At 47.5% G+C, this 24,065-nt stretch overlaps 1 protein-coding gene across 3 annotated transcripts; it reads left to right on the top strand.

Annotated features, from left to right (window-relative positions):
* Positions 1–1,560: 1,560 nt before the first annotated feature.
* Positions 1,561–9,562, top strand: XAF1 (XIAP associated factor 1). Of its 3 annotated transcripts, XM_074845242.1 has the most exons (8): positions 1,561–1,652; positions 4,301–4,436; positions 5,464–5,520; positions 6,283–6,535; positions 7,308–7,375; positions 7,603–7,956; positions 8,440–8,509; positions 9,413–9,562. In XM_074845242.1, the coding sequence occupies exons 1-8, from the start codon at positions 1,621–1,623 to the stop codon at positions 9,439–9,441; spliced, it is 999 nt and encodes a 332-aa protein (XP_074701343.1). In that variant the 5' UTR covers positions 1,561–1,620; the 3' UTR covers positions 9,442–9,562. The 3 variants fall into 3 exon arrangements, with proteins under 3 accessions (XP_074701343.1, XP_074701342.1, XP_074701340.1); XM_074845241.1 differs by lacking the exon at positions 9,413–9,562 and having other exon boundaries at positions 7,606–7,956; positions 8,440–9,402; XM_074845239.1 differs by lacking the exon at positions 9,413–9,562 and having other exon boundaries at positions 8,440–9,402.
* Positions 9,563–24,065: the final 14,503 nt, after the last annotated feature.

Genomic DNA, 24,065 nt, shown 5'->3' with positions numbered 1-24,065 from the left:
GTGAATGATTCTTCCCAGTACCTCTGCAAAGTAGAGGAATTAATATTATTGTTGCCTTCTTAGAGACTAAGAAGGTCAGTTCATCTTTTCTGCACCTCCTGTATCTCACTGCTCCGTACCGGGCAGGACCCTCAGAGCAGAGCCACGCGAGGCGCGCTCTGTAAGGGACCCGCTCTGGTGGCGGGTACAAGAAATGCTCGGCCTTCCATCAGAAAATCCTGAAGATGCTGGTGTTGGCATTAAAATGAAGACGTGAAGTTCTGTCCCTTTTTCCCTCTAACATATTTCTTCTGAAGTTCCCTATGTAAAAACGTAGAGCTGCCTGACCCCCAGCTGAGGTCCAGCAACCGGCAGGGCCTGCCGCACCTGGGGCCTCTGGCGCTGTCGTCAGTCCCAGCCATGACAGAGCTTCAGCGGGGAGAAAAGGCAGAGCGGGCGTGGGCAGGCTGGAGGCCGCACCTTGCGCATACTTACGTGCCCTGAAGTGTCCGGGGGTCACTGGAGAAGCAGCCGGGCCTGGGAGTCTGCTGGGGCAAGGCTGAGGGGCCATGCTGCGGAGCCTGGCGGGGTGAGGCTGGAGGCCCCGTGCTGTGCTGAGCTTCTCCCCCGTGGTGATGGCGGGCGAGTACGTCCTCTCCACAGAGGGCTGGTTTTGTCTGGGTGGGACAGCGTTGCCCCAGGGAGGCCAGGTGGGTTTGGGGGCTGGATGCTACCCTGACCACTGCTGCTGGGTGGGGGGCTGCCGTGTGCCCTGGCCCTTGCAGCTCAGCGCGAGCCAGCCCTGCGCAGGCCGGGGAGCAGCAGCTGCACTGGCGTCGGCGGGTGAGGGCTGTGGCGAGGGGCTGCGGCACCCGAGCTGCTGCCGGGTGGGCTGCCAGGTTATGGTTATCGGGAAAATACCATGAAGGCGAGTTGGCAGGCTGGGCTGCCGCGCTGTCTGCAGGGTCCTCTGCGGAGAGGTGCTGCTGCTACCCCTGCACGACTCCGCAGATGCTGGGCAAGAAGGGGCGATGGTGGCCGAAGGCCCCCCACAGCTGTTGCTGCTCCAGGTGCGGATGGGCGACGGGGCCCGAGGGCTCCCCGCAGCCCTCCTGGGGAAGCGGTGAGGTGTCCTGCTACCTCTCGTGTCCCCAAGGCTCTGGTGGCCTGCCACCACCTGCTGCCTCCCTCCTCAGGGAGCCGTGGGCTCCTCGGCCCCTCGGCGGGCGTCTGCCGCAGGCGGGAGGCTGCAGACGTGCTGGGGTGTTGGGGGGCTGCGGCCGGCCGGGCCAGCCAGCCCTGCTGCAGGGGGGCACAGGGACACCTCTTCCCCCCACCGCTTCGGGCAGCACTGGGCAGCAGCCCTGCCTGCTGCACAGACTGGCTACTGTAAATTAAACTTATTTGGGAACAAGGAAACCGACACCCCGTAGTTCCTCTAAGGACGAGCAAACTAATCTGTGTGTGGGACTCGCACTAAAAACTAATACTTGCCTGGCAATAGGGCTGTTTCTCCTTTAAAGAATTTTTGGCTAGGCAGCTGTTTAGGGTGGAGTTACTGCAACAGAGGCTTTCAGTTTCGGTTTTTTTTCCTCTCTGCTCTTAGAAGAAAGGATATCCAGCAGAACAAAAAGAAAAATAATGACAGAAGAGAGCAAGTTCTGCAAAAACTGGTAAGAGATCTTTCTCCCTCTCAACCTCTACAAAGTGTGGGGATTTCAAGTGTTCTAGGATTTTCCTTAATGTTATCTAGATCTCCTGTAACAGGGAGAAGAGGAAGAACTGCACTGCAGGAGGGGTGTACACTAGACACTGAGTAGTAAACGAAAGTATTTTGTATGCATTTTCACATCTCACAAAGTAGCTTTCTTGCTACCTTGCTGTGGAGAGGTTTCTTCCATAGCGCTCTCCTATGCTGCTTGTTCTCTTTTTACTTAATACCACTTTGGGTAATTTTGCAGTGCTGGCAGAGGAGTCCATGCACAGACCATGCCAAACCCAGCAGCTGCCTCAGTTCCCCCCCCGTGGCTGATGTTTCTTTCTGTTGCTATATTTGCAGTTAAGTGATGAAATACTATTTTTTCAGGGTAATTGGACATCTCTTATAGAACAGAAGGCTGGAAGGGGCCATGAGGATAGCATAGTTTGGTGTGTCTCAACTAGTAGCTAGGCCATTGGGCAAATTACATGAACAAAGACAGTGAGGCACTGCAATTAAAAAAAAAAAAAAAAAAGAGTCAAACCTAGAAAGGTTAAACATGAGCTTAGCCTCACTTTTATTTGGTCGGAAAGGAAAACCAATGCTTAGCCTTGCACAAACAGAGCCCGTGCATTATGTTCTAAAAGGTTGTAGGGGATGCTTTGAGTAAAGCAGTTGCTGCACACTGATCAGGCTCCTTGGCAGAATATTTTACCTAAAACTTCTGATAGATGCCTCTAACCAATTTTTAAAAACTCTGGTGACAGAGATCACACATTTCCACAGGAAATCCATTCCCCTGTTTATCCATCATGATCATGAGGAAGCTTCTCCTCCTGTCTGAAGCAGATTTCCTTGAGGCAACTTACCTTCTCTAAGACAGTTAGAAGAGCTCACTGCCCCAGGGGTTTTTTGCTGTGGCTGCTCTGTCTTGGGGCTCGGCTGTTTGTAATTTATGTGGCCTCATCCTGGCCATTCCCTCCACATGGAGTCACCAGCAAATATGTTGGACAGACTGGTTCTGTGGCCCAGACACAATGGCAGGGTTTGGAACAAAGACTAGTGCGGAAAGCCCAAATGGCATCAGGTATTCTGCCTCACAGCTGGCAGTAGCAGAGCTGGCAGCATAGGTGTCCTTTCAGCAGCCCTCCTGCTCTCTTAGGCCAGCGAGGTGGCCTGGGCTTGCCTCCCGCTGCCGCGCCCCAAGGACCGTCACTCTCTCGTGTCAGGCGTCAGTACCCCCTGCCGCAGGGTCCTGGGCCCACCGCAGTACAGGTGCCAGGGGTGCACCCCACCTCCCCACTGGTGTCTCTGGGGGACGTGGGGGCAGTGAGGCAGACATCCTGAGACGGGCCCTGGGGGACCAGGGGCCCAGGCCCCGCTGGCAGAGGAAGCCAGAAAATCAGCTGGTGCCCACTTGGTCATCCCAGGCTGTGTCAAGGGGAGCAACGAAAGTTTTATGCTGCTTAAGGTTTGCACCTGAAGCTTCTTCAGGAGGTCTTACCCAAGCCCTGTTGAACTGTATCTCAATTCTTGTCACTAATGTTGTGAACACATCAGTTATTAAAATCAAATAAATGATTTCCCAGGCAAACTGAAGTGGCTCTTCCTGAGCCCACTGAGCATGGTGCCATCTGTGTACCAGCTCAGAGGCAGCCTTCACCTGAACAGAGCAGCTGCTGGGCTGGGCTACCTTAAATGGGTCCACGGGGAGCCAAAGAGCTGTCAGTCTTGTGATGCCTTAGATGATACCCAGGAGAGAGGCCCTGCTTTTCTTTCCAGGTCTGTAAACAATGTAAACAAGAGCCAGAGCTCTTCCTGAAACAGTTGTTGGACAAATACAGCAGAGGCCTCCAAGCAACTGCCCTGTCCCTTTCAGAAGTATTCCTGGTAAATTGGCAGAACAGAATGGGTAACAGAATCCAGTCTCTAAATGTCTCGTTAAGATGAATTGGAAAGCCAAATACTTATTTCTAGTTTTTAGGGACAAACTAGTTGAATTGTAACCAGTTTTACTGGGTCTGGCTGCGATGGAGTTAATTTTCTTCGTAGCAGCCCCTATGGTGCTGTGTTTTGTATCTGTGTCTAAACCAGTGTTGATAACGCACCGGTGTTTTGGCTTTTGCTGAACAGTGCTTGCACAGCATCAAGGTTTTCTCTTTTTCCCTGCTCTGCCCCCCGCAGCGAGTAAGCTGGAGGTGAGCAGGAGTTTGGGAGGGGACACTGCTGGGGCAGCTGACCACAACTGACCAAGGATATTCCATGCTGTATAACCTTATGCTCAGGAATAAAACTGCGTTAGAAGAGGAGGGTTGAGGTTGCTTTTTTCGCTCCCAAGGTGGCTGTTGTTCGAAGACAGGTTGAGCATAGGTATGCCTGTGGGAGGTGGTGAGTGATGTCATTGCCTTCACTTGTTCCCCCCTCCCCTTTCCTTCAAGTATTAAACTGTCTTCACCTCAACCTACAAATTTTCTCACTTCCATTCTTCCTGTTTCCCTCCCCTGTGTGTGTGGGGGGATGGTGGTGAGTGAGCAGCTCTGTGGGTGCTTGGCTGCTGTCCAGGGTCAGCCCACCACACCAGCTCATTTACTCTCCTCTCTTTCCCATTTATGTGCTCGGTAGTAAACGAGATGTGTCTGCTGCCAACTTCTCCCTCCATGAGGCCCACTGCTTGCGGTTTCTCACTCTCTGTCCAGAATGTGATGAACCAGTTGCCCAAAAGGATATCAAAGACCATCAAACAGAAGCACACAAGCAGGTGAGGAATGCTACACGTTCTTCAGGGTTTTCTTGCAAATAGCAAAAAGTTCTGCCAGCCCTGAAGTCGTATGTTCATGGCACTGTGCCCTATAGTAACTAGATCTGAACTTCTGTAATTGTTTCACCAGGAAATCTCTAAGGGTCTGGCATGACCCTTCAGGCCTGGTTACAGCACCTTTTGATCTTATCACAGACTCAGCTTAAGAGAATAAAGCTTCCACTGTGGTACCTCAGCAGTACAAATTACAGATCAGGTATGGAGAAAATGCTCCCAGTGCTTGTGAATTAGCCAGAGCGTGCAAGTTAATTGGTTTGGTTAGAGGAAGACAGTCAGTGCCTGATCTGACATAAACCTCACCTGTACAAAGCTATGACATCAGTGCACTTTTTTAACAGAACTGAACTGGTGGAGTAAATTCATCAGCTCTTCCTATAGCAAGGCAATAGCATTTTTAGTAAAGCATTAGGAACCCTGTAGCTAGAGGTACTATGCTGACACATGAATACTCAGGCATGGCTTTTTGGTCTGGCCTACTAGTTCCATTGTTTTAGCAATTCCATTGATGTCAGTTACTTAACAGAACAGGAGTAGCTTTCGTGGCAAACCTATAGAAAACTAGCATACTGGCTGTGTTTTCAGAGGGGCTATTATAATTTAGACTGGCTGAATATCAGACCTTTACTTTTAAGTTAAACCTCAGTCAAAATTTTGACTACACATTCTTTATTTCACATCTGTTGCGGTTTAACCCCCACACCCTTTGCATTTCACATGGGCACCTTTGAGAACTGTGTCCTCGCACAGAATGACAGCTTCCTGCAGAATGATCAGGTATCTGTTTTCCTCAAAATCTCATCAACGCAGCTCAGGCCTGACGCAGAAACAATAAGTCACCAACAACTTGTCAGTGATTGGGATGAAAACACCAGGAAGATCACCTCAGCAGCCTGAAGCTGTACTGACATGCGAAAGCACTAACCACCCTCCTGTGCCCCCAGTGACCCGCTGTACGTTTCGCTTGCAGGCCAGGTGTAAGCTCTGTCACCAGAGCATGCAGCAGTACCAGCTGGAGCATCACGAGGTATGTGTGGTGTGCAGTTCTCCTCACCTTCTAGGCTGACCCTCTGACCAGACACCAGGAGTCACACTAAGGGGCTCAACAGCAAAAGCATGTAAATGAGACTTAAACCTCTCACCAGCTGCAGTGTTTTGGCATACCTTTTCCCCCTTGTAAATACGTATATCCCATGGTGGCTGCCTCTCTAGTTGTGATGGGACGGTCTGTTCCAGGAGATAATCTATGACTTCCTCATCCTTGGCACCTCAAGCTGCTGTTCTCTGATTGCTTTTCGAAGACATTTCCATCCTGCCCCCACACTCATATTACCTGCTTTTCCAGAGGGGTGGCTGTACAAGGCGAGAGTCAAGGGAACAGCTAAGGAGGAGATAGACAGAAGAACTAGCTGGGCAGTGCGAGCAGCCTGTCCATGCTAGCCATGGGCTAGCCAGTCCAGGGACCCAGAGCAGTGCAGACACGGCAGGCTTCCCCGCTGATGGTAGCTGCAGTTGGGAATTTTCTAGGTGGTCTTGTGCTCTGTTGCTAACCTGTACTGACACAGAACGTCTTCACTGCAATTGATTCCTGTTTTGCGCTATATTTCCTAAAACATCCTAAATTAAAGACAGCCTAGATAAGCAAACTCCTAATACAGCTAAGCCTGCCTGTGGTTGTGTAGGTACCCCTCAAGGAGGGCATTCTTAAATAGTCACTCATTGCTCTCACCCAATGCCCTCTTTTAATATTGATAGAAAATTTGCAATAATCTCCTCTATTCATGTGCAGACTAAGGAATGCCAACAACGAGTGATGAAATGCAAGATCTGTGAGCTTGAAATGCCCTTCAACAAGCTGCAGGAACACCTGAACACCTGCGCCAGCCGAACAGAGAAGTGTTGGGCATGTAACAAATACATCATGTACAAAGACTGGAACAAACACAAGGAGATTTGTCAGAACAGCAGTCTGCCCTATCATAAGGATGTGAACTTTCAAACCAGCGAAGCATCCACTAAGACAACATTTAGTTACCCCACTGGTAAGCAAAATTCCTCATTGTCACGGACTGGGTCAATTCTGTTAAATCTCAGTGAAAATTCCCCTGCCTTCTCTACAGCTCTCAGCAATCCAGGCTGGAGGGGATTGTTGTTTAACCAAGCACGGTGAAAAGGCCAATTGTTGCTTTCTATTATGCTGGTTATTGGAAAGCCAGAGTGGTTCCACTGACTGGTAGCTCATTGGCCATGCTGTTTTATACCTCCCTTATATCTTGGAAGCAAAATTCCTTTTGTCAAAAAATAAGTGGAAATTCTTCCTCTTTCTATTTGTCGTGCAGGAGAAAATGTGATTTAGAATTTCCTCCTACTTCTATATAAAGCCAGTGATGCATACTGTGGTATCTTGAAGCCAAGAACAGCTTTATAAGGCCTAAGGTATTGGACAGAGTATGTCAGGACAAAAAATTTATGAATCCTGTCAATGATTCCAGAAAAGAACAGGCATCAGTAGGTGCAGTGGTTGGCAAAATAAACTAGAGCAAAACCCCTAGCAACAGAATTAGCTGGGCCAGGATAGGCATGAAGCAACATGGGGCTGGAGTGGAATTTCAAATATCCTGAAGCTTGCGAGAAGGGACGGTGGGTTGGTTTTGAGTGGTGCCAAAAGCAAAACGTCATGACAGCTCTAATTCCTTCTTGGCCAGTGGAATCAGCATTTTGTGTGTCTCTAGAACCAGTGACCATAAGTGGGTCTGAGCAGCCTGTCTACATGACCAGTGTCAGTACTGTGTTTCCATTTTTTTCCTTCTGAAGGTACTGGTGGCAGTCTTTGTCAGAAGTGCAATAAGTCATTCCCAGATGACCAGTACTCCCAGCATCTGGTAAGCACATTTGAAACTGAACAAGAGCATGGTCTGTGCTTAGCTTCCAGCCAGGTTATTTCTCTGAAAAGCTATACATTAGGTAAGGAAGGGCAGTGTGTCCTGGCCCTTCAAACTGGTTTCATGATACAGTGTATTCATCTGAGGTACCACCGTGAGTGGCCAGTCAGAACACACCACACCACTGTAATGCCAGTCTTCACCTCGTTACACGTGCTCTCTTTCAGCAGAATAAATGTGGTATGGCCCACAAGCTGACAGAAGTTCTTGCTGGCCAGTCAACTTCAGAACTCAGCATTGATGCACCACAGCCTTCTTCCTCCCTGGCCCCCTCTTCCCGCTCCGAGAATGCGATGGCGTGGAAAGTTGTCCGTCCCAAAGACAAAGAAGGGGGTCAGCGACTGACCTCCAAAACCTCGCTTAAACCCCTAAAGAACAAAAAGGTTGGCTTTCCCTCTCCTGCAAGCGGGGGACTTTCCACCTCACCTCAAGCTCTGACAGACACCCAGTCGTTTGACATGCTGGCAACCTGTGCCCATTGCAACATTCTCCTTCCGCTGCCAACCCTTTGGAAACACGAGGTGAGGAGTCACACACTGGACATGGCCTCCTGCACGCGAAGGGCCGTCCCTGCAGAGTCACTGCTTGCCCCGCGCTGTCCCAGTGCCCCTTTGGGGGTTCCATAGCTTTCTGACACGCCGGCCGTAGCCACGCTCTCTGGGACGCGTGGAATCAATTCCATTGACTGTTTATGCTCACATCTACACAAACAAGATCCATTGCCTGTAGTTTTCTTGAGTTGTAGGAAAATAATAATCATGACTTAAGCCATTAATTTTAAGATCAAATTGTGGAAAGTCTTCAGCAACTGTCCTTACTTACTGAAGGCTGAAACTGTTCCTGCTAAGCAAACAGTATGATTGTATCTCAGCTGCATCAGAGATGGAGCTCTAGATAACCTCCCATCCCAGTAAAGGGGCCCAGCTGCCTCCCTACTGAATATGATTGCACACTGAATGTGATGTTAAATTCTCCTCTGATATGACTGTTACTTATTTTTCTAGATCAAATGTCTACGTTTGACGTCTTTAAAAAATGCTAGAATGAAACAAAAATCAAGGCATGGAGAAAAAGGTACTGCAGAATTTCAGAAATTTAGAATTCATCATTCAGGATATTCTGCACCGGGTTAATAGGAACAATGGGCTATTTCGCAGAGGAAGTCCGTTTGGAAAAGCTAATATTCAGAATATCACACAGCTCTTTAGATTCGACCACGCAGCGGGTCCCCGTGAGGCTGCGTTAAGCCAGCACTGCCTCAGAGCCAGTATGCCTGCGCCATCTCCGCCCAGACTAACAGAGTGTGTCTCTCGGACAACGCTGCTGTCCACAGGCAGTACCTTCCCTGCTGCGAGCAGAGACCAGCACTAAAGATTCCACAGAACAGATGTTCTGTCCAGATCTGCCTGCTCCAGCACTGAATGGAGACTAAAGAATACTTTCAGAAAACAGGAAGTAAAATTACTTTTTCTTCATAGTAAAAATTGCATATTCAGTAGAAGCACTACTATAATTATGCTAGACAATACCTCCAGTTGAGCTTGTACTGATCTATAGGCAGTAAGTCAGTCTCTCCTCATGCTGTCCCAGACAGGCTGTGAATCTTAACAGGTCTCTCTAACATCCCACTCTGCTTTTCAGTTCCTAAGCAGGATCGTTTCCTCTCAGCCAATTAATTAAGTGAAACTGAAAGCAGTTGTTCTGCTTGGTTCGGTAAATGAGGTATTACTTCTCCCTGCAAAACCTTCCTCCCCTGGTAAATTAAAGAGAAAAAGCACCAAAGTGAGAAAGAGGGGGTTTGTCTAGTTTTGAATTACAGGACTCTAGCCTTGAAACAAAAGTAAGTACATGGTAATTACACAGATTATTTGATTTGCATTGAGGTTTTTTAATATTGTTCAACTGAGTGATGATACAGGAAGGCTGTAAAACTGAAACTTTAGAAGCACTGCTAACTGGGCTTTGTTTATTTTACAGAAGACTCTTCCGACAGCGCTCATGATTAAACCTGGAAATAGAGGCATGTCTTCAGATTGAAGCTTCAGCTCAGCTTTAGCAAAATACGCTGAAATCATGATTGCTTGATTGACACATTAAAGTAACTTGCTGCTCTGGATTGAGAACAAAGAGTGACTCAGATTTTTATTCCTTATCAAGAGAGGCATGTAAAAGGTTTCACCTGAAAACTGCAAAAGTGATGGGGGCTCAACAGCTGTTGTCACTCAACTATTTCTGTGTAACCTTGCCTTAGGAATCTACTTTTTCCACCCATCTCCCTTGCCCTCACCGAGAGCTGAGACCTTTAGCGTTCTCCAGGGTGTATCTCAGGCACGTCTGTATGGGCAGGACTGAGCTGAAGCGCACCAGTGGGCCTTCCCAGAGGAGGTGCTGCCAGCCTTGTAGCCACTGGGCTCGTGGCAGCGACTGGTTGTGTGGCCTGACAAGCACTGGTAACTGCTGGGGCTCCCTTAACCTCCAGCAGAGACCGTAGCGATCGGCAGCTTTTCTGACAGGCGTTCAGGCCTCTTTAACCTGGCCCCGACACTGCTGCTCAACTGCCGAGAGCGTGGAACTTCACCCCGCCTGTCCCAGACGTTTGGCGAATTGCAGGAGTGCTCTGAGCATGTTTAGGAAGGGTTTTGCAAGCACAGTCTAGGACAGTGCTCTCACTGAGGTTTATTTTAAGCTTTTAAAAAACTGTTCTGATCTCTGGTAAGCAGGTCTAACATTGAGTGTGGTTCTCTGAAACAGAATTTTCTGTATTTGGGGGCAGAGGAAAGGGCTGTGAAAGCACATCCGTTAAAGCTGCATCACACTGCTAAATTTATCCTCTTTTATTCTGCACTCATTAGGCTTTCACATAATTTAATATTCTTATTCTTTGATACACATCACAGCAATGGACTTGAATGTCCACAGGCATAAGCTCTCTCAATCTATTTTGGGGTCTGTACAGGTTCCAGCAAAGCTGGACTTCCCAGGCCTCTCAGGAGCTCTTTCTTTATTGTTCTTTGAGGTCTGTTTGAAGAGGGCTGGTAAACATAACACAGCCTGAAGAGTGTCCGCAGTAAATGCGTAGAACAAGTTTGGAGACAAACTGGGCAGGCTCCACAATCCAAGTCTTTATGCAGAGAAAGACAGGAAAACACTTTCATTCCATTTGAAAGGAAACTTTGAAAGCTTTGCTGCCCAGCTGCAAAGGAAGATGCTTTGCACCTGGGAACAGCCCAGTTCACGGACAGGACAAGAAACTGGCAGGTGCAGGCAGGGGAGGGGACAGTGCTCACACTGTCCCCGTTATCACGGGCAGCTCCAGCCTAACCCCGTGCTCAGTCATGGGCTGGTCTGACGGCACAGCGCAGCCCCGGGCACGCCTCATACCATGGGGCAGGAACCAAAGCATCTGTGTCTGAAAGGTGTCACAAAACTTGTCTTAGAGCACAACGCCAGATTTATCCTTAAAAAACTATTTTTTTTTTTTTGGTGGGGGTGTGCTGGGGAGAAGGCCTACCTTCTCACAGAAATGGTATTTCTGCTCCTCTGAGGGGCTCGCTGGGGAAACGCACACTGCGGTGTCACCGCGCGGCTGCTGGCGGTACCGGGGTGAGCTGAACCGCCTCATGGCCAGAGTCCGGGGCTCTGGGGGGGAGAACTGGGGGCTGACCCCGCCGGCACGTCCATCCACTCCCAGCTGCACAGACTGTGGCCCTGTTACCGTTCAGTAATTAATAACACCGGGCTCCCAGCCTGGTTAAAGACCACAGCATCCAGACAGAGAGATCTGCTGGCCAAGCGTCCGAGGGCTGGAGCACGCCAAAGCCCTCCCGCAGCCCACTCTGCTCTGGGAGCAGCTGATAGGAGCCTGGCTCAGCAAGGAGAGCCCCCAAGGCATACCAGCCAAATTAAAATACCTCTCTGAAGGATCTTGAAAACACCTGAAAACAATCTGATTCCTTCCTTCTCCTCAGGTGAGGAAATGGCTGTTAGAGCTACAGCAGGTGTTACCCTGGTCCTTGGCCACGCTCCAGCAAGGTGACTGTCCCCAAGTGCTGTGAGCTCCCTGGGGACAAAGCAAGGCCATTCGTTTTTGCAGAACGACCTGTTTCCAACCTGCTGAGCTCTAGAGGGAGGGTGAAGGAGCTGTTCATTTGCAGAGACCAAGGACCGTGCGGAAGCAGCAGAGGTCTGCGCTTGCTGCAGACCTAGGCCTGAGGGTCCGCAAGTGGTACGGGTGGGCAGGCACAGTGAGGGTCAGAAGCAAGCCTCCTTTCTCTTCTGCTCTCCATGCTGGTTTTGGCTGGGATAGAGTTAATTTTCTTCACAGTAGCTACTCTGGGGCTGTGTTTTGGATTTGTGCTGAAAACAGTGTTGATACCACAGGGCTGTGTTAGTTACAGCCAGGCAGCGCTTGTGCAGCACCGAGGGCTGTTCTACCTCTCACCCCACCCCGCCAGCGGCTGGCCGGGGGCACAAGGAGCGGGGAGGGCGCATGGCCGGACCCCTCTGCCCCCAGGGATATCCCACCCATATGGCGTCCGGCTCAGCACATAGAGCTGGGGGAAGAAGAAGGAACAGAGGGATGTTTGGAGTGATGGCGTTTGTCTTCCCAAGTCACCGTTACATGTGACGGACCCCGGCTGTCCCGGGGATGGCTGAGCACCTGCCTGCCATGGGAAGTGGGGAATGAATCCCTTCTTTTGTTTTGCTTGCCTGCGCGGCATTTGCTTTACCTATTAAATTGTCTTTCAACCCACGAGTCTTCTTTTATCCTTCCAATTCTCTTTCCCGTCCCACCGAGGGGGTGAGCGAGCAGCTGGGTGGGGTTTAGTTGTGGGCTGGGGTTAAACCACGACCATCCTGTTGGTTTCAAAATTCCCCAGATTTGTAATGGTTTGGTGTGGCGGTGGAAACAGCTTTGGTCACTAGATGGCAATAAAGAATCAGTGAGCTCTTCCCTGTTCAACAGGGGAAGTTTGTGAGAGCTTGGCCTAGATTTGCCCTGGGAGAAAGAACTGGAAGATACTAGAGCAACCGTGAAGGTAAGTGTGCAATCCTTCTGCTTGGTAATGAGGATTTGTTTTGTTACTGTCTCTTTCATAAAAAAATCAAATAGGCTGTATTTACCAAGCAGAAAATTATCAGATTAAAATTCTAGTTCTGAGAAAGAAAAGGAAGCTCAGCCTCACCAGGAGAGGTACTCAGAGAATATGGCATCACACTCCTGAAACACTGCTGATGTTTCAAATACGCTGGGATTTCAGTGTTTTGCCCTGAAGCTTAAGACACATTTTTATTCTCTAGCAGTGGCAGGATGCAATCCACTTCTGTATGACCTTCCTTCACCGGTAAAAGCTTACCTACATGCCTCTCCGTACACTTTTTTTTTTAAAACAATCTTTTGTTGTAATGAAAACTTTGATACAAATCTCTGAGATACCAGAGTGAAGTGCACATCAGCACACCTAGGTGCTGTGTGCTGGCACTTCTCCTCCACTACGCTGTGTGCTGTGTGTGTCTTAATTTTGCTTGAAGGTTAATCTCATTTGAAGGCAGGAGTTTTGTGTATATAAAAAAATTGTAAAGCCAGCTGGCACATCCTACTCCCATATACTGTTGTGATTTGAAAGCAGTGTTATGGGAAGCAGAAGGAACTAAATGAAGAAATTAAACTGACAATATACCCTGCAGTGAGCTGATGGGGGGAAGCTGAATGACCTATTTTTTGATTTGCCCACTGCTGCTTCTCAGTGGTTCTGCTGCAAAGGACAAGGCGGGGTCTCAGTACTTATTGCTGTCTTCTATGGGATGTGGATTTTCAATAATCTGGAGGGTAAAAGTAATCTGTTAAGAGCCAACACAAGGCCTCCATACCACTTCAGCATATTTAAAAAAATTTTAAAAATAAGCAGCATATTTTTTACAAACCATACCCAACTAACCTGCATAGTACCTCATGACTGACAGCTCTTCATCTCCTGTTGAGGGGCTTTCTGGGTTGCTTGCATTGAGTCACATTGAGATAAAACTTGGTAGAAACTTGAGCCCAACTACTTTTTTGATTATTTAGAAAAACCCCACAAAAACTAAACAAACTATTAGATAGATGACTGGGACTGGTCATCTCCTATAGTATATGAACATTTTTCCTAGCAATTCAGAAAGAAATGCAGTAAAGTGCAAGTAAACAGTGGGGGAGATTGAGTGTTAAAAGTAAATGAATTGGGTGACTGCCAGTAATTTCAGAGCTGTGTATTTCTTTGATTTCAGAAAGGCATGTTTCCCGCAGTCCGCAGGCCTGGGTGCCGTCTTTGCCTGGATGTGTGCAGATGTGGCACAGCTACTTCGATCAGCTCTTATTAACAGCTGTCAGGAACAATCTTATTCCCTGGAAGAGAGGAGAACATGTTAAAAGGATCGCAGCGTTATACATAGCTGTGCATCCTCATGTGTCACACCATTTCGTTCCTGAAGCGTTTGCTGGCAGATTCCTCCTTGGATTTAATGCAAATGTGTGATGCAGGCCCCGTGCAAGGTGCGGGTAGGGAGCAGGTTGATAAACATGCCAGTCAGTTGGGTTGGCTTTAGAAGAAAAATTCAATAACATTTTCTTGGCTTTGTGGAAAGGTGGCATTTCATTTCCACACCATGAAGCGTAATGGCAACGGTTGTAACTGATGATGTGAAGGCTTGGCGAGCCCATGGAAAGGTCTTCAAACCGGCTGTTGGGAAGGAGCACTTGTACCCACCGGTGTGAGAGAGGCAGCTGGAGGTCTGTGGTGAATTCCTCATGGCTGATCAGACTAAAGATATGCTTAGCCCTTCGCAGAGTTACGCTGAGACCAAGCCTCAGTGCAGCTTGGGTGAACCGCAACAGCACCCGGGTCCTGCGAAGGCAGCGATCGCGGCTGGGTGGCTCCAGCGAGCGGGATGGGGGACTCTGTCCTGCAGCTGAGCGTGAGCAGTGCCGTGGTGGCACCTGCCCTGTAAGTGTTCACGCCTGTAGGGAAGGAAAGAGAAAATCAGGCTACCCTGCCTCAATCAGAGGATGTGACCGGTTCCTAAAAGGCTTTTCAGTGTGTTTGATTCTGCTGCAGTGCACATGCTGAGATCTAGGGAAAAATGGGGAAAGAAACTCATCAGTATTTGCAAATCACTAGACCATGGTGAGATTAATCACCTGGAGCTGCAGATGCCTACAGAGGAGATGGCTGCAGTGCTGTAACTACCTCAGGTCTTTCAGACCCAACAAGGGCCCTGGGATGTGATTCTTCTGGCCCATTTTAGATGTTTACTTCAGAATGAGCCAGACTGTGTCCTGGAAGTGCCTGGTTTTCTCTGTTGACTGCAAAGGGAATCTCAGTAACAAGTTCAGATGCACACCTCTGCATGTCTGATGAATCACACCAAAAATACTACAAACATTTCCTAAGACCAGACCTTTCCACGTTAAGGCAGATGCCTTCTTAGGTAAAGGAAGGAGAAAATAAATGAGATGATTTATCAATTACACAGAACACAGCATGGAGAGATGCCGCTGCTTAGTGTTTTAGTATTTTTGAAAAATGGAATCCGTATGTTTAGGAAAGCTTTAATATGCTTATAAAGACTGACCTGAAATACAGAGCAGTGGAGGTTTAACTGTGTGCTGTTAAGCAAATGGCAGCATCCTCATTCTTGTGGAATTTCACAAACTCCAATGTCAGGGAAGTGCTGTAAGAGGTGCCAGCCCAGTACTGTTTGTGGGCAGGCACAGGGTTAAACCAGTTTGCAGGTGTGCTGGGGAGCCTGGTCCTGGCTGGGCTGGCCACCTGCAGAGACAGGGGATGTGTAAAAGGGCTGAGAGGCCACTGGGTGCTCCTCTGGTGTTGCTGGGGAGAGGAGGTGCTTGTTGAGCAAGTGTGTTCTGTGTCCAGGAGAGGGGTGCTGGTGCTGCTGGCAGAGGCTGGGCTGGAAGCTTTCGGACTGAGGTGTTATAGGAAAATGAAAAGCGGTCATAGGGACTAGATGACCTCCGCTACCTCTCTGTCTCAGCTGCCCTTTCTATGATCTGTGCTATCAGAGATTTATTACTGTGAGCGTGTGAGCTGAAAAGTCATAGATTCAGCTTGTTGAAAGACCCCTGAAGCTGGAGACAGCAGTGGATAGTTTGACTGCTGGTGTCTGCCATTGTACCTCCTTTTAACCTCAGTGCAATTCTGGGCATCTCTGCTCTGCATCCAGAACACTGGTGTGGTGAGAGGCTTGTACTGAGGACTGTGTGGAAATGAGGTCAAGACAATGGCAGTAAAGGACTGCAATTTGCATCAATTCAATCGAGCCCACTAGCAAGTCATGACAGGGGGCAGGAGGAGGCAGGCTGCTGAGAGACTAGGCTGGGTGCTGCAGTTAGCATGAGCAACTCAATTCCTCTTTCACTACGTTCATCCCTGTGCCATAAAAATGAGTGGACTAAGGCAGGGAGGGATCTCCCTGCAGCAATGGCAAACCTTTCAGGGGCAGCAGAGCAGAAGGAAATTCATCCGTGGGCTGTGGAAATCAGTATCCTGCAACTGTGTATAATCCCCCTGAGCCACGTGTCTGAGCCGACGGCATGACACACAAGTGACGGCAAGATTTGGACCAGCAGGTACTGTGTGAGGATCTTTCTGCTCTTCTCTATTCTTTCAACAGAAAAGTGTCACTTCTTTTTCTTTCTGTGAAATGGATGCTGCTACTCCCACAGGCTTGCACAAGATATCAAAAACTGTTTTTCCATGACTGGAGGCAGTGCGACGAAATGAGATTTTATGCTTTGTGTTATATTCAGAGATCACAGAGGGGGAGGATGGGGTTATAACATCATCAGCTGCTGTATCAAATTTTGACTGGGCACAGTTCCCTCTAGTACCTCTAGACATCTCCTCAGAGGAGAAAGTTGGTGAATGGACTTGTTTCTAGTAGTCCATTTGCTGTGCCAAAAATAACTTTTTCTACCAAATGCAATGAAAGTTTCATCTCTTCTTGATTCTTAGAGTTTGTTCTGCCTTTACCAGCCAGAAGTTACTTATTCCTAAGGCTCAAACCTCTTGAAAGTTGATTGTCATTTTAATAGGTCGGATTACACTACCTCACAAGGAATTTTCCACAGAAGTAACCTGCCTGTTGTGCAGAGCTTGGAGCCCAGTGCCAGCACTATCAACATATTAAAGATGCTTTTCAGCAATAGGGAATATACTTCTTCTTATGACTTGCAAATGTGAAGAGCTGATGTGGCATTAGAGGAAACACAGATTAGAGGTGAAGGTGAGGAGTGAAACTTGCTCTTTTACAAGTAACTTGCAGTGGTTAGTAGGAGTGGCTGGTACACAGATCAGTCCTGAGCTAGTTCTCATCTTGGGCTGTCCTGCAGAGGTACTTCCAGCTGTATAGAGATTGTCTTGAAGCAACACTAAAATAAACTCTTTTCTTTCTTTTGTTCCTTCTTTTTTAAAAAGTGTCACAAAAAGGGGTCTCTGGATAATGCAGCACCTGCTTATTAATTGTCTGGGATGGCCTTGCTCTCTGATGGGGCCATCTGAGCAGAGTGCCCTGAATACCGAGGCCGGTGGATGCTCCCCTGAGGGTGGTGGGTTGGTGCCCTGGCCCCGAAGTGGTCGCTGCCCCCCACCCTGCTGCAGGCCTTCTGGGCCGTCTGGGGCCTGGCATCGCCCTGGGCCTGACGTTGCCCTGCTGCCTGCCTTCTGGGCCTTCTGGGGCCTGACATCACCCTGCTGCCTGCCTTCTGGGGCCTGAGGCCGCCCTTCTGGGCCTTCTGGGGCCTGAGGCCACCCTTCTGGGCCTCCTGGGCCTTCTGGGGCCTGAGGCCGCCCTTCTGGGCCTTCTGGGGCCTGAGGCCGCCCTTCTGGGCCTCCTGGGCCTTCTGGGGCCTGAGGCTGCCCTGGCCCCAGGGTGCCGGTGGAGCGGCCCAGTGCTGGTTCACAGGCTGGTGGCAGCTGGTGCCGAGCGTGGCAGCGTGCGTGGGGTGCGGTGGGAGCGGGGTGCAGGGTGCCCGGATTACCCTGTGCTGCCGCTTGGCAGGGTGCACTGCAGGAGCCACACCAACGCCCACGCACTTCTGCTGTGATGTAAGTAAACTCGTTATATTTAATAACTATTGTTAGCTTGGAGAACCTTAGCAGTGTTTTTCTTTCCCTCTAATTACTGGGCATTTAAAGGTGAGCTTGGAAGGAAAACAGTGAGCTTGGAAGGGAAACCCCTTACTCAGGTTAGAGGTTAAAACTCAACTGAATGTTGGTCTTTGTGCAAAAAGCTTGAATTTCCAACCAACATAAAAAAAGATTGTGAGTTCTTTTAGTTGACAATAAAGCTGGTTTTGCCAGTCTGAGAATTACTTTAGTGGGTAACAGAAAATTGCTGTGAAAAACAGGTCTCTGTGCACAATGTCTATTTAGGTGAAAATTCAGTTTTCCAGCCAGGCCAACTTACAAGTACATTTTTCTCATTTGGGAAAGCAGCTTCTGTCATTAGGTGCTGGTACCAGGCACTGAGAACTTGAGTTTTCTGTGCTTGTAAAAGTGCCCTTTGTTGGTCTGTAACACTGAGCTGTGCTGTTTTGGAGGCATGAACAAAAATACATGCAGACTTGAGTGGGATTTGCTCATAAGGGCTGTTACACAAAAGGCTTTCAACATTTGCATGAATTCAAACTGCATGCTGCATAAGTTTTCTCCGCTGTCAGTTGTGAATGGAGTGCCTATTATGCCTTTTTGTGACCTGTTAATTTGATTGAAAAGCAGTTAAGTGAAGGGTAAGCTATTTTTTTCCCAGTGCTACTTGAAAAACATCACAGAATGATTTTTTTTTAAAAAAAGAAAAACAAAAAGCCTTAAAAGGTGGGCCAAGAGGAATCATAATAATTGCTTATCCCTGAAATTACTCATGACACTAGCACATTCTTATGATGTGTCTACATTTTGTGCAGGAAGCTTTATTGTGTGTGGAGGGGGAGGGTAATGCAAATTAAAGAAAATCAGTGGGGAAGCCTTGATAGAGTGCTCTGTAAAACACTGATCTCTCGTTCTGAGGAAAAAAACATTAAGTTTGTCTGTTGTACAGAAGCCTTATGGGTGGAGACGTAGACTTCAAGTGGTCACTTCAAATGCCGTGATAGTTTTTTCCACCTTTGTCATCCCGTTCTTTGAAATCCTCAAGACTCAGTGAAGAGATGGTTTTAATGTGTCCCCTAGCACGAGCAGTAACCAAATGAGTGGTGTCTGCACTGGTGTACCATCCTCAGGTACCAGAGTGAAAGTCCAGGCTCTGGCGAGGGATGGCAGCATTTTTCAGAGGCCAAGATACTTCATTTCTTGGGAGCATGAAGAGCTTTCTGTGACTAAGCCAGATGCTGTTTGCAGGGAGACCTTCTGAATGGTGGGGAAGGGCTTCCTTCACACAGGTTGTGTTGCCTGTGGGGCAGAGGTGGGGTGGCTTTGCCAGTACCTCTCTGACTAGAGGTCTGTGAGAGAGATGAGATGATGCCAGTGACATCCACGTTTCAGGGCCTGCTGAGCTCCCTGGGAGCGGGTGAACGGCCTCGCTTTGTGTGGAGCACAAGAGCAGGGGTCTGGTTTTGCTGTGGGGCAGCCCTGGACAGGGTGGCGGGGAGGGGTGGAGGGACCCCTTCCCCCTCCTGCATGCGTGCTGGCACAAGCCGTGTACCTCTGTCAGCTCTTCCGTGTTTTGGTGAAAGGTTCAGCTGCGCCGCGTGAGGAGGAGCGTTTACCTGGGCGCGAGCACGTGCCTGTGGATGGTGCTGGGCCTGCGCTTCGCTGGAATCCTCAGAAGGGGTTTTTATAGACTGCTTTCTTGCTGCTTTGTGCATCAAAGAAAGCAAGTTGTTCAGACTGGTTCTCTAAGACAGCAGCAACGTAACATCGAGAGGATCGTCTAATCTCAGGTTTTTCAGACAGGGTAGCTGTAAATCAAAGGGCAAAAGTAATTCTCTTTAAATAGAAGTATTTTCCCAAACTTCATTGAGGAAGAGTGTGTAGAATATTTTTCCAAAATCTGTTGCAGAAGACACTTTATTTTAAATACCAATTAGACTTCCTTAAATTACTTTCTCAATCACTGATGCATAGTGAAAGTATATAATATATATAAACATATTTTCTGAGATGTCAAAACGTGTAGGCATGTATTTCCAGACTAGAGAGGGCAATGAAATGTAACAAAATAGGATTTTAAACCAAGTTGCCTATGCATTTTTTTTTTTTTTGCAATATCAAGCAGATAAATGTAAACACACATCATAACACATAAAAATGAATCCCATATTGAATATTTTGTGGGAGAAGCAATAAACTGCACTAAAAATTGATGAATGGCAAATATATTTTTATTTAAGCATTTATTTTTATGGCATTAACAAATAGAAAAATATATGGAAATATGCAAATAATTTCATAGAGACATTAAAATAAAATGAACAATATCAAGTTGCTCATCCTTCATGGAGATTTTGTGCTTCAGTATTGTGGACATTATTAAAGCACATATAACATGGCGGGTGGAAACACTGGAAATAGATTTCATTCTTCAAAAGCCTGAGCTTTCACTATATTTTGCTGTTGAGAGCTTGAACTTTTAAAATGTTGGAATAAATCTGTTTTATGTTGCTTTTATGACATACCTTTATGCATGCATATTTTATTATAAGATGTGTAATTGGATCTCCTTTATATATTTTTCTTTAAAGTTTTATTTAAAAAGTTAAAGATACAGTGTAAACAGGGATAAGTAGAAGCTTGTATTAAACAAACTCTACCAAAGGATGATTGTCTACAGTAGGAGTTTGAGCTGTTAAAAAAGGTGGGACTCTTGTCCCGTTGCTGCTTGAATTTTTAGAAGTGTGTGTGGCTGTCGGGCTGCCTCTGCCGGGGCAGTGACCCCGTGGGCTCGCTCCCCCAGCCCTGGCAGCGGCCCCGCTGTAGGCCAGTCCTCCCACGGGGGGTGCAGGACGAAGGGTGAGTGTGTGGAAGGGTGCTGAGGGCCTTTTGTCTGACGAGTTCTTCTCACTGTGCTGCGGCCACTCGTTAGAGGACCTATTCCTCATCTTTCAGTATCAGGCTCCCCTCACTGGAAGTGAGATGGATGGGATGGCTTCCTGCTTTATTAGCTTTTAATATTCCAGTTGCAATTAGTTCCAATGAGTTTATTTACATTTGTAGTTTACATTTTGACTCAGTGGGGGGGGGGGGGAAGAAAAAAAATCTCTTCCTCTGTTTTATGAAGGAGCCTATGCAGGAATAAGGCAGATGGAAGAGGCCATCAATTCTGCTTTTCTTCCATTAATTATCATTTAAAATGTAAGGATAACTAGTTTGTCCTCCCACATTGTTGGTGGGGATAATTTCACAGCTCTCCCTGCTGCCAGTTGTAATAGAGGTATAAAACGCTAGTGCTTCCAAATCAGTTAATTTGTGAAAAGAAACTTCACACCCATTTCTGTTTTGCCTTAGATGAATCTTGCCACTTTGTCTCTCTGTGAAATAATCTATTTGATTTAATATTAGCCTCACATCACTGAATTGCACATAATTCCTTAACATGCTGTGGTGATCTGCAGAGCAATGTTTGCTCAAGCTGGGTGGTGGATTATGAGTATCTCAGCCAGGGAGAAGTAAGTGAGTCCTAACCTAGGAGACACTACACAGACTTTGTCACAGAGGAAGCTGTTGAGGCATCAACATTTATAAAATGTCTGAGAGCCTGGAGAGATGGAAACAGTCCCAGAGCTTTGTCCAGAAGTTCAAAATAATAATTTGTTGCAGAATTATGATTTCCCCAGGAAAGAAAGGACAGATGACTATTGTGTTGTATTCATATAGAGCCATGTGCAGATTAGATTTAGCGAAAACCCTTCATGTAAGCTCCTAGAAATGACAGATTTTATTCTAGTGTTACTAATGACTTTCATTTTGTAAGCTTTGCATATTTGTCCATAAAGGTCAGTTGGTCTGGTTTATATTTAATATTTTTATTATTTTTTAAAAATATTTTTATATATTCTTTCTATTTGTTTGTTTTACAAAAATAAATGATGCCCAAATCTAACACAGAAGGGCAGAGGGAAGTCAGAAGGAGAAATAAAACCTTGGAAAAAGAGTCACTTGCTCAGTGACAGGCTCCCCTGGGCTGCAGGCTGTGTCTGCTTTCAGCAAAGATGTTTCTGCAGGTCTTTTTAGTCCAACATCCTTCAGAGGAGGTGGGTTCTTTGCCCGCTTTTCCGTTTGCTTCCAGCTGATAGACAGGACACTTAACGCTCGTGTTATGGGGAGGGTCGGAGCGCAGGCATCGAGGTGTTCTTGGCTCTCGGGGGTGGCGGCAGTGCTGCGGGCAGCGGGAGGTGACGGCGGTCGGAGGACAAGTTCTGGAAGCGCTGCTCCCGCGTGGCGCTGGGCCTGGTCAGGGACAGACCCGTCAGTGTGCAGGTCCGCGGGCAGCGCTGGGCACAGGCGATGGATCCCAGGGCAGAGGCTTGGGCCGGGCGCAAGTGCTCTTCAGCCGGCACCAAGGACGGTACGAAAAGGCTTTGGTCCAAACGTGCTTCTTCTGCGGCCTGGGCAGATGCTGCCAGAGCTGCGTCCAGCTCCTGGGGCCAATCGCCACGTGGCCTTGCAGAAGTCCTCTAAATTGGCAAAGAGGCTTCTCACCTTCCTGCAAGTTTGCTTTTTCATTGTTAATAATAATTCCTGGGCTTTATCTTCCACTTGATGCTCCAGCTGTATTTCTCTTTACGTCACTATAATTAATTTATAAGCTCAGAAGTGACAGATAATGTTTATTATGGAGATGACTTCCTTGAACAAGTTCCCTGAAATAACCTCCAAGGATTTGTAAGGAACCTTACATTTGGTAATCAATTATGCAAACCTACTTTTAACATATCTTTAGGTAATCAGAACAAAAGACGGTTGTCTTTGTTAATTATAATGAAAATTTACTTATGAATATTGTAATTATGCACATTACCGTGTCTGCTGTCACTCATGGCTGGGGTACCTTTAGGCAGTGTTATTTTCCTCCCATTGTCACGGTAACAAAGGGCTAATGAAAAGAAAAGGACTGAAGTCAGAGGTGCTGTGGTTTGGGAAAATACTGTTTGCTGGCTCAGATCAGAAGGGGAAACTGGGCACACCATCTCCTGGGGCAGTGGGCGCAGTGCCCCGCCACGTGCACGTTAGCCGGCGGCAGCCCGACGTCCACCTGCGCTGAGCTTTGGGGAGGGAGGGAGGGGGGGTCTGCACTCTGTGGGCTGGTCCCTGTCGGCAGTGGGAGCGCAGATGCACCGGCCATGGGGCCACTGATGCTGCTTTGACATTTTCTGTCCCACGGATTAAAGCAGCACACCATTTTGGTGTGCAGGTAAAGCAGAATTTTTTTGTGACTGCTTGAAATTGCTTTTTAAGTGTTGGAGAGCACTTCCATGTATCTTTGAGATAAAGCTGTACCTACCTGTATCAGCTAAGAATTTAGCCACTAAGTTTTACTAAACTGTGTTCACAGGTCAGGTTTTCTTTAAGGTGCTGAAGTCACAAATCTGAAGGTCCCCTGACTGGTTCTTGAGAGCTGGATGAGTGTGACACTTCATTATGGACTCAGATTCAGCCTCCTGGCACTTAACGTGGTCAAGTGTCTTGTCCTTCCGCAAAAGCAGATGATCCATCAGAATGGGCCAGCTCAGCCTTTGGCCCTCATTTCTTCTCCAGCAGACAGCTGATAAAGGAAATTGCCATTAAATTAATTGAAGTTTAAAAGTTCAGTTTATAGTTGCCCTTTGTAGCACAGAGAATGTCTTTGAATTTCCATAGCTTGACACTCTCCAGAGGTCAATAATGTATCATTAAATATCTTTGTATGTGCTGCTAATACACATTTTCTGCTCTGTCTAGTACTGGAAATGTTAAATGGTTTTGATGCCTGATTACAGGCATGCCTCAAGGTCTAAGCTCCACCTTTAGCCTGTGCTTCCAAGACCCAATTTTCAAAGACGCTCTTGAGTTAGCTTGATTGAACACTTCAGTGAAATAATCTCAACACACTGCCTGCTTCTCCCTTTTTACTTCTTACCGATGTTACCTCTGTGTGCATAAATGGTGTAACTGGCTCCTTGAAGCACATGTGTCTCTTCTACTGGAAGCCTGATAGAAGATGGCAAATTTTTGCTTCTTTTTATTATTTGTATGAGTATTATGCCTTCCCCCCAGCTATGCTGATGGCCCCATCATGTTCAGGAGTGTGTAAATACAGGAGGAAAGCAATGCTCTGAAGAGCTCATCTAAATACATAGAGCAGGGAAGAAGTGGGAAGAGGGAAATTTTTTTTCTACCTCTTGTAGAGACGTGGAGCTGAGAGATGCCAATCTCATGGGCATTTTTCTGAGGTCAGTTGGAGGACCCAGCAGATCCAGGCTTTCGGCTCGTCTCTTTTATGCTGAAGCCAGAAAACAGGATAAAAACATACTTAAAATATGACCTTACTCAGAGCATTTTACAGGAACTAGATTCTCATGTTTTTTTATGAAAACTCTGGCAGGGGGTTTTATTTGAGTGTATTTGCATTTTATGCTGCAAGATTAGGCCATGACAGA

Source organism: Strix aluco, chromosome 19, assembly GCF_031877795.1.
Source record: "Strix aluco isolate bStrAlu1 chromosome 19, bStrAlu1.hap1, whole genome shotgun sequence".
Classification (NCBI taxonomy): Eukaryota; Metazoa; Chordata; class Aves; order Strigiformes; family Strigidae; genus Strix; species Strix aluco.
The sequence above is the reverse complement of the archived record's forward strand: the minus strand, read 5'-3'. Positions and strand labels throughout refer to the sequence as shown.

Excerpts from the sequence above, each read along its gene's own strand:
- XAF1 (XM_074845239.1), top strand. The coding sequence starts at position 1,621 with ATGACAGAAGAGAGCAAGTTCTGCAAAAACTG. Across the intron at positions 6,536-7,307 it reads AACATTTAGTTACCCCACTG|GTACTGGTGGCAGTCTTTGT; the intron begins GTAAGCAAAATT and ends TTCCTTCTGAAG. Across the intron at positions 7,376-7,602 it reads ACCAGTACTCCCAGCATCTG|CAGAATAAATGTGGTATGGC; the intron begins GTAAGCACATTT and ends GCTCTCTTTCAG.